Source organism: Homalodisca vitripennis, chromosome 1 (genome assembly GCF_021130785.1).
Source record: "Homalodisca vitripennis isolate AUS2020 chromosome 1, UT_GWSS_2.1, whole genome shotgun sequence".
Classification (NCBI taxonomy): Eukaryota; Metazoa; Arthropoda; class Insecta; order Hemiptera; family Cicadellidae; genus Homalodisca; species Homalodisca vitripennis.
Window position 1 is genome coordinate 147,404,529 of NC_060207.1, and position 15,701 is coordinate 147,420,229.

At 31.6% G+C, this 15,701-nt stretch overlaps 1 protein-coding gene across 2 annotated transcripts in view; it reads right to left on the reverse strand.

Moving 5' to 3' along the window:
* The window catches only part of LOC124373595 (unconventional myosin-VIIa), a 202,131-nt gene that overhangs the window by 25,693 nt on the left and 160,737 nt on the right, over positions 1–15,701 (reverse strand). The window contains exons 7-24 of one of the 2 annotated variants that reach the window (XM_046831956.1): positions 14,372–14,536; positions 13,786–14,028; positions 12,795–12,920; positions 12,214–12,453; positions 10,238–10,386; positions 9,907–10,119; positions 9,414–9,583; positions 8,663–8,799; positions 8,199–8,341; positions 8,059–8,094; positions 7,623–7,824; positions 6,702–7,067; positions 6,092–6,290; positions 5,426–5,580; positions 3,332–3,559; positions 3,042–3,176; positions 2,052–2,281; positions 512–704 (exon numbers count right to left, since the gene is read on the reverse strand). In XM_046831956.1, coding sequence (XP_046687912.1) covers positions 512–704; positions 2,052–2,281; positions 3,042–3,176; positions 3,332–3,559; positions 5,426–5,580; positions 6,092–6,290; positions 6,702–7,067; positions 7,623–7,824; positions 8,059–8,094; positions 8,199–8,341; positions 8,663–8,799; positions 9,414–9,583; positions 9,907–10,119; positions 10,238–10,386; positions 12,214–12,453; positions 12,795–12,920; positions 13,786–14,028; positions 14,372–14,536 — 3,330 coding nt within the window. The remainder of the gene's footprint in view (positions 1–511; positions 705–2,051; positions 2,282–3,041; positions 3,177–3,331; positions 3,560–5,425; positions 5,581–6,091; positions 6,291–6,701; positions 7,068–7,622; positions 7,825–8,058; positions 8,095–8,198; positions 8,342–8,662; positions 8,800–9,413; positions 9,584–9,906; positions 10,120–10,237; positions 10,387–12,213; positions 12,454–12,794; positions 12,921–13,785; positions 14,029–14,371; positions 14,537–15,701) is intronic. The other variant, XM_046831962.1, reaches the window with a different exon arrangement.

A 15,701-nucleotide genomic window follows, 5' to 3' on the forward strand; every position in this document is an offset into this window, starting at 1 on the left:
AAATTCCATAAGTATTAGTGAGACTATTTAAATTGTATGGTAATGTTTTATACAGTATACATCACATCACATGACACAAAAATTAAAATACCTTATCTAAACCCACCAATCTACAGTTTTTTTTTTTCTTTTCAATAAGTAGTTTTCAGCGATGTGTAAGAAATTCTAATACTGTTATATATATATATACCACAGAAAGTTCAATTAATGCAAGATTTTTATTATTCTCCTATTAGTCCATTAAATCTCATACACATTTATAGTAGTTTATCGCAACATTTTTTTAGCCACGATGCTTAACCGATAAAAATTCATAATCAACCAATGAGTTCATAAACAAAATAATTGCTCTCAGGTACAGGCTAACAGTAATATAATTTTAGAAGAACAAATTCATGCAAAAGAACATAACACTTACAAACTTGTACATAACTGTTACAACACATTTATTACTTTTGTTAGTTAATAGAATAAATGTTTTAATATTTACTAAAAAAATTTTGTTATTTACCTTGACCACATGGTAAACAGCTTGGGCATACAGAAGATTGACTTCCACAGGATCAAGTGATATTTCTCTTGTATTTCTGAACAACCTTCTCTTGAACAGGAACCTATTCTCGCCACTTCCCAACGTAGGTGCACTTCCTCTCTTACTTAAGGTGGGGAATGATGATGTCGGTGCATTTGCTTTCGTTTGTTTGCTGAAATAGTTTATTATTCTTTAAATACAAAGCAATATAAATGTAAAATTAACATTATTGTAATATATAACTGTAATGTATATAGGTCCACTAGTAGAAAATCACACACAGAACACAAGAACTAATTTTGAAAATTTTTCATAATCATTTACTTAGAGAAATTGCATTTTCTTAATGACATTGAAAAGGTATTAATTCAGTTTGAAATTTCTAATATACCTTTAAACAAAGGGTTCAATAATTTGTGCAAGGATTCCTTCAGTTTACACCAACAAGGATGAACTAAAATATGGTTCTTTAAACTAGTACCAACAGAACCCAAAACAAAGAAAACCAGATATGTTCCATTAGAGTGTAAACTACTTGATCAATATACAATACTTTACATCCAGAATAAACTAAGCAAACTAATTTTTTTTAGACCAATACAACACTGAAAGATAGTCACATCTAAAATTGAGTCATATGTAAAAATATAAATCATCTGTACAACAAGTGTCATGCCACGAACAGGACAAATCATACTTTCAACAGGAAATCTTTAAGCATTTTTTTATTGCCTACTAACCTGTTCAAATATCTTTGTTTTATGTCTTTCTAAGAATGAATCAATTTGGATCACAAGTAAACCAACTACATATTGAGATTATTTATTCCACAATGTATACAATATATAGGACTGATCATATAATAGCTAATTATAACAAAGTTTTAGTCAGTATGTACTTATTAAAGAAAACACAACACTTATCACCCTTATCAAATTAAACTGTCACTTATAAAGCATTGGTATTCTCATACTAGATTACTGTAACATATTGCTTCAAAAAACTTTTCCCAGTCTGGCGGCTAAGACTGATGATTTAGGCATGTGCTTAAAAGATTGGAATGAATGATTGTATGAATAAGTTTAGAAATTACTGCTGTGGAACAAAAATATGTTCTTCTTCCCTTACTAACTTTGTTTTCAATTTCATTTTTATCACTCACTTTATTAGGTAGTTAACAATCAGTTTTTCTTTGTTTGCTAAATGTACATTCTTTACACATTAGCATTTATTATTGAAGATTATTGAGTATGGAAAGGCTACATAGCTCTAATTTTGCTTCTGTAAACTTTCATAAGTAATGACATTTAAAATTAATACACGTGTTACCCAAACTCATACCTTGTTACTCCTTCCCTGATCCAAACCTAGTTGATTTCATTGGTTGTTTCCAAATCAGGAGAAATATCTAGTACGCATTAGAATCCTTTGGTAAGAAATCATTCCCTCAAACCAATGGACCAGAAGATTCCCACCACCATGAGTACAAACTGACTATAATATAGATTTGAACTCTTACATTTCCCACGCAGCGATGACATCATAAAGATAGTCATGAGCCCTGACATGTTCCTCCCCGTCAGGCCTGCTCTGGTAGATAGCCCAACCATCCAGGTTAGTGAGACCCAGCTTCTCTGCTAACTTAGCCGCAGCATCACTTGCTGTGTCTGTGGGGTGGACGTCTATGGCTTTCGTTCTTCCGTCCAAGAAGAAAAACCGGCACACTATTGTTCCCAATTTCTTCATTGCCTGTATTTACAAGGAAACCTTTGTAAATAATACACTCATTAACAATTCATGTTATTGTTAGTTACTAAGATGTTTATAATCAGCATTATTACAAGCTTATGAAGCTTCATTTACCTTCGTAATGACTTCTCTTACTGTTATAAATTTACTTTGTTTCAGATCTTTTAACAACTTCCAATCCAAATAACAGATGGTTTTCCTCCTATAAGATAATATTTAAATTACAGCCCCCAAACATGGCAAAAATCTTCTCTCTGAACATACTAGTTATTATATTTCTACAATGCCAAAAAGTTCTGGAAGGTCTGGTTTTAAACATTTTTGAAATTTTCATGGTTTATAATAGCAGCAAAATAGCTTAGCAAAGACAATTTTTGTGCAGATGATGTTTATATTGGTTCTTAACCATTTAATGAACTATAAGAGACGAAAATAGAATCTAAATAATCTAGAGGACTTTGAAATAATTCTTATTTTTATACTAACAAGATAAATTTTTAGATCAAAATCACAATTTATTTGGTTTAATATGTGCGAACACAAAACACATTTTTAAAGTGTGAATGTTTTTATGGATAGTTACAAATAGAACTAAAATGCTAACTTTCGTCAAAACCAGAGATACTATATTCAGGAAATCTACAACTAACTGGATGGGTGGTCCCAAAACAGATAATTCAACCGCAAATCAAAATTTTATTTTACTCACTATCATAACATTTGCTCCTACAGTACAGTGCAGAAAGACATATCTACTTACAGCGATTTCTACTTTGGAGGGAGGGTGCTGGCGACAGGTGACTTTGGTGTTCTTGCAGTTATCGAGGCACCACTGCACATACTGGCGGAGTTTGCCCTCTGCCATTAGGTTTTTGCGTAGAAAGCACACAAAATACTGAAAAATAAAATTGGTATGAAATTTTAAAATCCTAGAAAATACTTGAATTTTAATTATAATTTATTAATTAGTTTGAAACTTTTGATTTGTAATAATGAAAACTAGGCAATGGAGCAAACCAAAATTATGTTATTAACAATTTAGTTACTAACCTTAAACAGGTTCTTGGTGGGTTGGAAGGCGACAATGGCTAGACATAGTAGCAGCCAAACCCTCTCTGTGGCTTCTGGGCTTGGGTTGTTGGTGGCCTGTCTCATGCATTGTACATAGATCTCATCACGCATCTCCTCACGTTCCAGCCCTGCTCCAATGATGGTCTGGATCACTTGAGACTCCATTTCTGGTTTCATCACCTCAGCTCGCATGTACTTGCAGAGCTCCTAATAGCACAACAGTGTTAAAAATTTAGACTTTTCAGATTATTGAATGTGTTAAGATTTGTTTTAAGCAAAACAACCAAATAAATTTAAAAATAGATGTATAAGCAAACAAATGCATGTCAAACCTTACTCCTCTAAAATTTATCTGCTTCACAATTCTTTTGAGGAAAATTAATAATTATTTTTAATACTGAGAAACAGTGACTTAATGGTATACTAAGACTACGAGATGAAGAACGTTGGTTGCATAAAATGCAGTTTGATATTATAATCAACAAACACAGCCAAGAACCTATCAAGTAACATTTCTATTACATACCTAAAATAAAATGCTAATCTTTGTTTTACATGTGAAAATATCAATCTCTTAAAACTTTGTTTATCATGAGCGAGCTTGCACGTCCTCATATAAAAAAAAATCATTAAAAGCTGCGTAGATTTAATATTCTATAGAATACTGGGGAGTGTCGGATTCAGAATTATTTGCAAAGAGTCAAGTACTTTTTTAGTTTTTCTGTCTTTACAATCACTCTGAAATAATTTGATATTTTAAAGCTTTTACCAGCTGTTACTTGTTTGTAAAGAAATGTGTTGTGTAACTGCACCAGAAACTAGTTTTTAATAAAGATATACAATAAAAGTTTGTTTAAGTAAAATTTTGGATTTACTAGACTTTACTAAAAGTAACAGTGGCTGATAGCGTTCTTTGCAATACAACCAACATAACATAATGCTAAAAATAACAATGTTTGTGGGGAAATTTCATAGGAGGGATATTACTGCAGTTGAGCTCACAGTACTCAAGAGTTAACAAGGTCTATTCAAAGTCCTTACAATAGCTGGACATTACTGTTCGGCTGGTACTGCAATCTTGTGGATTTTCATCATATGAAGGCCATATGGTCCATGTTGTACATGAATTCAAGAAGTTTGCATTGCGTGTGCATCTTATTTTATGAATTGTTAATGAATTTTTCTTGTTTATACTGTTTGTTATGGTGGTAATATACCATTATAACCAATGTTATTATGAAGGGCATACAAAGAAAATTTACAACAGACTTTAGAACTTCCCTTTTCACAATTGGGTCCTGAGTATGAAGAATGGAGATATATTTTCAAATCTTCTCCCAATGTCCTCCTTCATCAGAAGATAACAATTGTTATCACCAAAACATAAATGACATCTAAGATATTCTTAAACATTATTGAGAAAGGTTTATTCTAATGCATATATTTGAAATAACGTCTGCAATAAATATGTCAAAAACTATTAAAACTACACCCAGTGTTAAGGGGTTTCATCTACGAAACTATGGCGATGCCAGAGAACCATCACTAGTCCAGGTTCACAGTGGTTAAAGGGTAACCTAAATCTATATATCAAAAGTAACTTATATAATTAACCTAAATAACCATAATCGCATAACAATTAAAATTTTAATGATTAAAGAATTTGTGTACTCATTATATTTGTCTACATAATATTTATTGTTTTTCTTTCCTATGAATTCACTACGCATTCATCTAGAGAAATACAGTACATGATTTTCTAGACAACAATTTTGCAACAAGATTTTAGTTTTGTTTTAAAACTGTTTATGTTATTTTCACTTTGTTGTTTTCTTGTAAGGTACTTAACAATTCTACATTAATTTATCTAGTTGTTATTTCAGTTCTGTTAATGACATGATCCATTTAGTTTAGTATATAACAAAACCTAAAACTTTAAAGAGTAAAAATACCCCAATATTGTTGTTTGGTTTAATTAAATTTAAAATTCATGTGAAAAATAACTATTACTTTTTTAGAGTAATCAAAATTCCTTACATACAATGAGTAAGAAGACAAGGAGGTTATACTTACCCTAAATATGGAGCAAGCCACACTGATGTTGTCAGGGTCGTACATGTGTATGTGAGAGTTAGGGATGGTAGTGCCCTTGTAGTAGGTGACCATCTCATACTTGGGCATAGTCTCCACTGACTTGCTCTTCCTTGTCAGTGTTGCTATTATTGTACCTGCAATACAGACATCACCATCAGTAGCTTAGTTCCAAATATATGAAACGGAAGATTTTTAGTAGAAAAATATTAAAGTATATTGTTTTTGTTTGGTAAAATGAGTATTATTATTATTATTACAGTATCAAACAACAAACCATTATCAAACTCAATCTTTTCCAGGAATTACGTTGCCTAAAGATTGTATTGTATTAAAGAATTAGTTTTAGTCCATTCTGATCAAATTCTACTTTACTTATTTAGATACAAATATTTTTTATGTAGGGTTAAAAGAGAAAAAGAAATGAAGTTCTAATAACATTTTTCCATGGTCTTAAAACAATTAGAGCTATAGATTTTCCTGCAAGTATTTAACAGATTTAACTCTCTTCTTTCCTTTACGTTACAGTTAACATAATTACCTTAGTAATGAATTATTCTAGTCTAATGATGGTTATCTTCCTGCCTGCCCAATTAATTTAATGTCTTTAAATGTTTCAATCATTATCATACAATATATTTGACATACCTTCAGGTGTTCTTTCATGAGAGTTAAAATATTTTTGAGCAAATTCCACGATATCATGGTAGGCCTCTTGAAGGGGATCTAAGTTTTTGTCCTTGAGTTCTTCCATTTCTTGAAGCTTTTTCTCTACTCTAAACTTTCTCCTCTGTTCACGTTCCGGATCTTCTTGGTTGTACTTCCAAGAATAAGATGTCTGCATTCCCTATGAGTTTAGGATTGAGTTAGAACATACAAATCATGAAATGCGTGAGAATTAAGTAAATAAATTTGAATGTGGCCAAGTAACTTGATTATATCATGATCAAATATGGATGTGTACTACAAATTAATATGAATATATTTGTACTTTGGTGTGAATTTTATTTAAGTGTTACAAATCCAAAAACATCACCTTACTTTATAATATATAAGAAAGGTTAAAGAAAAGGTGTAGAAGCAAAACTGTTTCATACTTTGGCTAATGTGGTCATGCAAACCCTTAATTTAATTTCCCTACCATTACATAAAATATTAGGAATATTACCCGGATACAATTCAAATATTAAATAAACTTGCTTGAAAATCATCAATTCTGGCCAAAACAAATTATATGTAATAAATAAAAACAACATACCGTGGACACATTAGAGCTCCTGGAGCTGGGTCTACTCTGTCTAGGAGAGCCAATAGTAGGGGAGCCGTTAACTCTCTGTATCCTCTCCACGTTGGGAGACTTGGGCCTCAGTTTGTGTGGTGGGGCAGGAAGTGGGGGTGGTGAGGAGTCTTCAGCTCTTGGCAGCACAGACTCGTAGATGGGCTCGGATGTGCCTGTGGGCTCCACCAGAGGTGGGGGTGGCGGGGGCTCTGTGGGCTCCGGCAGTGATGGAGGCTTCAGCTTTGGTGGGGCTGTACGACTCAAGTCCAGGTTGTTAGGAGGTATATTAGGCCCATCGTTCGCGTTATTTAAACCTTCCAACTCCTGCTGTATTACTGATTCCAACTGCAAAATATTATTGAATCCTTATCATGAACCAAATTCTTTACAATTATAAGATTATATTTTCAAATTAAATAACAATAATATTTTGCTTAATGTTTGTAAATGATACAAATGTCTAATATACAATTTGCTTAAGTATATCATATGGAACTGAAAGTTTAATAATCTTTGAAATAAATAAAATGAGAGATCCAACAAAATTGGTATCTACATTAAAAATGTATACAATGTATTACCATAATATATAAACTAAAACAAATATTTTTATTATTTATTATGTAATTAACACTAAAAAGTTCTTTTTCTAAATTGTTAAAGTTTTAACACTAAGTGTTTATGTTATATGGTGTTATGTGGTAACATGTAAAAAATAAATTAATAAACTAATGAAAAGTGCATACAAATGTTATTGAGCATCTCAACAAAAATGTTCAGCTGTATCAAAATATATTTTATGTGTTTACTCTTTAATTTAAAATACAGTAGATGATAATAAATTATAAAAAATTCTATTTCCAAAATAAGAAATATATTCAATCACAGTCACAGTAGTACCTCTACATCCAGATCAGTGACAAGCTCATCCATGCGTTCTCCAATTTCATCAATTATGTGGTTCCGCCCAGTCTGAACATCCGACAAGAAAGCGAACAGGTTGTCCAGGTCAACTGATTCACCGGGAGCTTGTGTCTCCAACAATTTTGAGTTCAATTGCTCGGCGATTTGGGACAGAGCATCGATTTCCTTTTGTGCAGCTCTGAAAACCAATACAGAGTTATTACAGCCTTTAGCGTATGAATGGTTAATTGATTAGTAAATTACACTCAATGAATGAGATGAAAAGTGGTGGATGAGTGGTGAGGAAACTTTGATGTGACTGCTGAAAACATTTTGTCCTCTAAGTGCTCTAACAGTGCTTTTAAAACATGATATGAAAATTAAGCATTTTTTACAGCATGTAATGATTTTACACCATAAAAATAGATCTCACCCTCTATCCATGTCACTCATTCCTTGGAATTGGGTGCTGGAAAAACACAACACATTAATTATCCGCAGTCATAATTTTGTAATATTTAATTTGGCTTGGAAGCTTTTTTTAATTATACAAAAATAGTGCAAAATACTCACAGTTCGCTTTCTTCCAGTGCCTTCCTGTCTTCCTCTGCTTTCTTTTTCATCTCTTCTTCTCTCAATTTTCTTTCTTCTTCTAGTTTCTCTCTTTTTCTCATTTCTTCTTCAACTCGACGCATTTCCCTTAAGGCAGCTGCAACCTAAGTAGTATTTGATTATATAATAAAGCTGTTAAATACAAAGGGTGACACACATAAGTTAAAAGTAAGTAGTTTATTGAATCATAATATTCAAAAATTCTAGTATTTTTCTAGAAATTTAAATACCAAGCGAATGATTGTAGGCTTTAAAGAATGGAGGATTTAAAAACATTTTATAGTCACAGAAATCTGAATTGCTGAAATCACAAGCTTTTCTTTAAAATATATAAATATGACAGTAACATTTTTAAAGATGTATTCAAACAGTTAAGATATTTAAGTTTTAAAATACAAAGAGGACTAAAATGAATTTCAACTCACCTCTCTGGCAAACACACCCCTTAGATGTGACTGAATGACAATTGTTGCTCGCCTCTTTTTGATAAATATTAGACGTTGTTTCCATCCTCTGTAGGCATGTTGAATCCTGAGGGTAGCATCTCTGATCTGTCGATAATCTGCAATCACAAGAAAGCAACTTGTAAATTTTATCCTTTTCATGCAAGCTTTATAATGTTTCATTGATTTAATGTGCAATAAATGAAAAATTATTGGACAATTGCATATTTTTTACAGCAATTATTTATAATGTTTGTTTATATAACCTTGTTGTACTATTATCATTACTTGTTTTCGTACAGTTTGCAACCTAACAAAACTCCAACTAAGTATGTATTTACTGATTTATATATTGAGAATACCTGTGTTTATATTCTGAATTCACTTCTCAGACTAGGGATTTTACTTATCCATCAGCGTAAGAAGCTATAAAGGACCTAAAATATATTCTGCATGTTTTCTGGAATTACACGTATCTGTTGATATAGCCTTTAGAACCAAGAGTGCACCAACCACTACAACAACTCTATGCAATTTATTAGGCCTATCGACCAAATTTTTCAGCATAAACTTTGCAATTAGTGGGTGGCATCCCACTCCTTAACATGTATTACATCTCCCAGATATAAGTGGCAATAACAGTTTTCATTATACAAAGTTTAAATACTTCTATTCAAATACTTCCATAATATAAGTAGTAAGTGATTTAGGGTTGATAAAGAATTAAACATACCTTTCCTGACATTGTAGCCTCTCCAGGTTCGTTGAATAATAAGAGCTTTCTGGTTGATGATCTGATTCCTACTGTCTTCAAGTGGTTCGTGAGCACAGCCTCTCAGAAAAACTTTGGTCTTCCCAATCTGCCATTGTTTCTGGTTGATTGAGTATAGCTTCATTATTGACCTGATGACATTGATGTTAATTACTAATATAGATGAGCTAAAAGTAGTGAATCTGTTAAAATAAGGTCATCTCAAAACTATAGAAAATATTTACCTAAAATAGATGGTTACTGAGATGTTCAGATATTATCAAATATCTAAGTCAGTGAATAGAATCCAACTGGTTATATTTTATTGTATAATGTTGTTATATTACATATCAGAATTACAGCTTATGTAATTTTCTTTTCTTTTGAATAACAAGTAAACACCTATACTACATGTAAATAGTAAAAATGCAAAAATGCTAAGGATGCTACTGGTAAAGGAAAAAAATTTACTTACTTAATAGCTTCCTTGGGACAATTAGGCAACCTCTGCTTGGCGAGGCAGCGGTAGCGGGCGACAAAGTCTGCAAACGTTAGATGAACTGGGTATCCTTCCTTGCGTATCCTTATAATGTCCAGCATACCCAGATACTTCAACTGGTCTAGTACTAGCTTCTCATTGTAATCATTTGGAGACTTCTTCATGTTAGGTTTTATACACCTTACATACCTAGAAAGAAAAAAATTGATTTTTAAAAACACAATATAATATTTCAAACAAGATCTTATCTTATAATGTTCAACATTTTCTTATTTTCAAGTAATTGGCTGATAAAGAGGTTATTTACCAGGGGTTTGTTGCCTGAAGGACCTCCACCAGAGCTTGCAATTGATGCCTGAAGGTATCGCTGACTGTAGGCTTGCCTTTACTCGTCCCCCGACTGGCCATAGTGCTGCCTGCTGTCCCCATCCTTGCTACAGTAGAACCTAACAAGTCCTGCAAGCAATTTCTGGATTATACAAAATAGGCTTTTTGTTGTTCATTTTAGTATAACCTGTATGTCATGATGCTCTTAAACTAACTACACTTTTTAAATTAATCATAATTTTAATTAGAATCTTCTTAGTTCAATTTATATTGTTTTAAATTTGTTAAATATTAAAAACTATATCAATCTAATAGTCCTTTTAAGGTAAATTATTATATAGATTTTTTATTTTTAAGTATTTGACTAGCTGGCTAAAGTAAGGTGAATAATGCACAAATCAGAGCATTGTAAAAATCAGGAGGATTATTTGTTTAATACCTAACTACAGTGTGTGTAAATGACTATCCTATGATTTCAATATGCTACTTCATTTTTATTTTTAACGGGTTTTACATGTATGACTGAGCAAATATATATATATATATATATATATATATATATATATATATATCTGAGATATATATATATATATATATATATATATATATATATATATATATCTGATATATATATATTGTATTGATTGAGTATTTTATTATTTTTTTAACAATTTTAGAATGTATAAATGGCTAACAATTATTGAAATAGAATCCTTTATTTAGAAGATAATTTCCATATTTTATTATAAACCCATAATTGGATCTCACAGCATGATGTTTTCTCTCATCTTTTTTTACATACTTAATATATTTTTCTATGTCTATTTTGTTACAACTTTGTAAAAGGCTCTCAAACAGTGTGTCAAGTCAACACAAGTTTTATTGAACACGAGTTACAACCTTATTTAGTAGTGAGGTGTAACTAACTGCCTTCAATGTGCTTCATTTACAATAGTGATATAAGTAGTTCTTGATAATAGATTAATGATTATATTATAGCAGTCTTACAAAAAAATGTATAATACAGCTATTGCAAATAAGTTATGCACACAGATACCACATTAGTAATAGTGGGGATAGCGCCCTCTCTCACAAACTGGCATGCACAGCAGGTCAGTCACCATATAACAGTTATGACAGTTCTACAGACGCTTGTTCATTTTCAATAGTTTTTCAAAATGTGCACCGCAATTGAGTTTCCCGTCAAATATGAAGCAAGGTTAGATTTTTTATAGCAAACAATATTTATTGGTAGCACCACTGAAACAACTTTATAGTTGTTTATTCTATAACAATAGTATATAGGGAACTTTGGGTGTTGTTTATGGACCAAACAATTGGGTAGGCGCAGTGTACGTGAATAGGTTTGTTTGTTTAAAGTAGATGAACACACATCCACAACAAAGAAAGGAATGACAGGTTATCAGTGGTAAGCGATGAACTTGTTGACAAGATCAACGAAACAGAGAATATTGATGTTTCACAATATCTGAGCTTTTGGATAAATTTCCACAAAATTCCAAACAGCTAGCTTGGCTTTCAGAATTTTAATGACGACAATGAACTTAAAGGACGCTGTCACTGGCTGGCTAAAGGCGCAGGGGCAACATTTTTTTAAGAAGGCATTTCTAAGTTATTCAGTCAAAAATTAAATGATGACAGTAATTAAACCTTAATGGCAATTATGTTGAAAACAGAGCAATATGTAGTTTCAAATCTATATAATAAAATACATTTATCTGATAAGGTTTACATAACCAAATGGCAGTTACTTTTGGCATAGCCCTTGCATTCCATTTTTTGCATTTTACAACATATTACATTTATATTGTTTTTATAAATAATTACAAAGGGAGTTTTCTTTATGATATACTTTAGTTTTAGAATTCTGAACTAAATGCTGTCAATATCTGCATTCATTTATTTATTCACTGCACTCATTTTATTTGGTCTCACCTGGAAATTTGTAAGTTCCTGTACAAACTCGTTGGTGGAGCGGCTCATGAAGTCAAAGAAGACATCTTGTTGCACATCTCTGTTCTTGTCGACAAACCCTTGGATGCAGTAAGTGACAGTTCCTGCATAGTGCGCGATACCAAACTCTACCTCCCACTTGCGCCTGTCCTCGCCCTTCACGTACTGGGGGTGACCCTCGAACTCTGTGTGGAGATTGACTAGGTAAGCTGTGTCTGAGCCCTGTCAACAATTTTAAGTGATATAGTAACATCTAATGCTTCAAAGAAATCTTCTAAAGGTAATGAAACACAATAAACAATGCAAATAACTAAATTCATGTTACAAGATTGCATATTTACATATATTTAAATTATCCTGTTATCTCCATGTTAGACATAATCACTATGTAATTTAATCATTACCTTTTTAATTATTGTGTAATTTTCCTAAACCTCTATAAAATAATTACAAATTGCAAGAGAATGTTGTGTAAAATCAAAATTACAAATCAATGCTATATATTGGTACGTACATTGTTGTACATATAAGTACAATTTTTGCTATTTTAAAATCATTATTACCTTGGGCATATGGCACTGTTCGGTGAGCAATTTCAGGATACAACGAGGTGGTTTCTCTATCAGCTCCAGGCATGAACTGTTGTCTGTGAATTGAATGTGAGAGAACTGGATTTCTTCTTGACGGTACTGTGACAAAATTAAATTCATTAGTTTAATGCCTAATGAATAAACAATGAGGTTAGACCTTTGTGTTATTAAGATTGTCCCTTGCAGCATAATTAAAGACAGATATACGCTTTAAATATCAATGAATGGCGGTCCTACCTTTAAAGCATGAAAACATCTCTCAATTTTTTATTCATCTCAATCATCCCTATGGGAAATTCAGTCTTGCACAATATTACCAAAAAAATCATAGGAAATGCATACTGAGCTGTTAAATTGGAGAGGCTTTAAATATATTTTTTTAGGATTTTGTGTTGAATTTTAAAATATTATTATAAATTTGTATTGCCATAATATTAATGTAGTATAACACAGTATAGTGTAAGAAATTTGAACTTGATTACTATTATTACTTCAGGATTGTTCCTGATAACTGAAGAGAGATTTAAACTCAGGTTCACTGAGACATGGTTCTACAATCCAGCTACTTGTAGTTCAGATTTTGAAAATGGTTTGAGGTTAGAGCTTATTAGAGTTATGTTTCTTAGATCATCAAATGTTCATAGATTAGTATGATTTTCACTACTAAATACTGTGATTACTTCAGTAACCTGGTTCTTTGTAAGAGTGCTTTGTTCACCATGTGTTAAAGAGATGGACTTTGTTCTTAGAAACTTGATTTCAGCATTCTACCATTACAACAGAGAGTGGAATCTCTGTGGTTTATATTCCATATTAAATTGTAGGGCCTCCTTGGTTTGGTTCGGCTCTTTATTTATTAGTTAAAAGAACATGTGTTTAAATTAATACTCTTTTAACTAATGAATGAACACTTAGATAAGAAAAAGATCAAACTTAGATGAAAAATAAAATATAAAGTACTTACGATTTCTTGTTCCAATGCAAAGACATAATGATTGAAGAATTTGTGCAGTTTTTCGTTGGTATAGTTGATGCAGAGTTGTTCAAAGGAGTTGACAGCAAAGTTCTCAAAGCCAAAGATGTCCAGGACTCCGAGGAACCTGGAGGAGTCTTGTCCAGGATTGGTGCAGGTGTTGATATGGTTCACAAGCCAGGCAAAGGTACGGGAATATAAAGCTTTGGCCATCGCATGTCGGTTTTCTCTTGCCTGTTGATATAAGGAACAAGAAATATAATAACCGTTCTTTCTCAGTGTATAGTAAAAGTAAAATGAGTTAATTTATAGTATTACAAATTTAAGAATATATTATTCTGTTCTAACCTTTACTTTGCTTTAGAGATTACACTTGTTCTTTTAAGGAAGTCTTCAATTTTGTTAATATCAAAATAAAAATTCTTTATTTTCAATAAACAAAACAGTAGTCATGACTTTTAAGTCTTTAAATTTTAATTAAATCATACTTTTAAATAATGGTAACAAGTGATATATTAACCTGTGGAATTTCAGTATGACTGCAGACTGTTTTCAATTGTGTAAAAGTTATTCTTACCTCTTGCAGTTTCAGTGGTATTTCTGTGATGTTTCCTCGCACGTTAATTTGGCGTAATAATGCAACCTGGATGACATCCTCTATTTGTAGCCCCAGTAGAGATGACACTGTCAGTAGGACTTGATTATCTTCTTCTGTCAGCTTGCACTTCTCTCCATCTATGTCCTGGACACATCACACATGAAAGAGGTCAATTTATGACTTTTATGGATGGCGTTTGTAAATAGGAAAGAAATATAAAAAAGTATTACAAGAAAAGAAGGAAATACAACGATATGTTGCCAAGAGAAACCTGGAACTTATATAAGAATATAATAATAACTAAACAAATTATACAGAAAGGAATAAATATGTCTTTATTTACTTAGCACAATTATGACCAATGAGTTCTCTCTCTATAATACCAACCTTTATAGAAACATTACTACTCGATATACCTACCCTAGATTTCTTTAAATATCAATTTATATATATAAATTATGTTAACAAATCAACTCTAACAAACATTTATCTTTGTATTACCTAAGTAAAATGAAATAAACGTTTGTAACATATGCAGCATATTAAGATATTTCGGACCCAAACTGTGGTTTAGTGTAAACTTTACCACAATGTAGTTCATTAAAAACGATAAATTTCTGTTTTTAAAGATAAATCTCCATAAATAATGATATAATCCTGGTGTTTTGGCATTTCAACCAATCAATATTGTTTAATATTTTTCCTATAATTTGAAAGTAGCATCATGTGAGAATAGCTTATTCTGTACTCAATAGACAGCAAAATATTAAACACTCTCACTTTTACTATTTGATTCCTAAGTAAAGTTATTGAAATATATTACTTTGAAATAATTATTCCTAAGTGAAAATATTTGGGTTAAATTTTGCAGCTGTGTAATTCACATGATGGTAATTCAAAAGGAACTCTTTCTTAAATTATGTAAATAAATTAAAAGTTTTGTTTGAAACCATAATTTACATATTTTTAACTAAAACTTTAAATTGAGGCTCGCAGATCTGATAGAGGGCTGACATTTTATGTGGATTTTGTAACAAAATCAGTCTATTGCTATTGTCATCATGGAAGCACTTACAAAAATTCTATACATAACTTCACCAAACATGATCCCCAGAGCCAAAACTACCCTCAGTTCCAAGGTTTATATATTATCTATTACCTAGAACTGGTGAAAAAATAATGTTATGAATTTTTCGGCTAAGTTCATTGCCCAGGTTTGAACGCTATTTCGTTCCAATATGGTATCTTTTCAAATTTTAAAATAATTCAGAACTCCATTTCTTATGGATCTAAAAAAAGATTGTTTTTG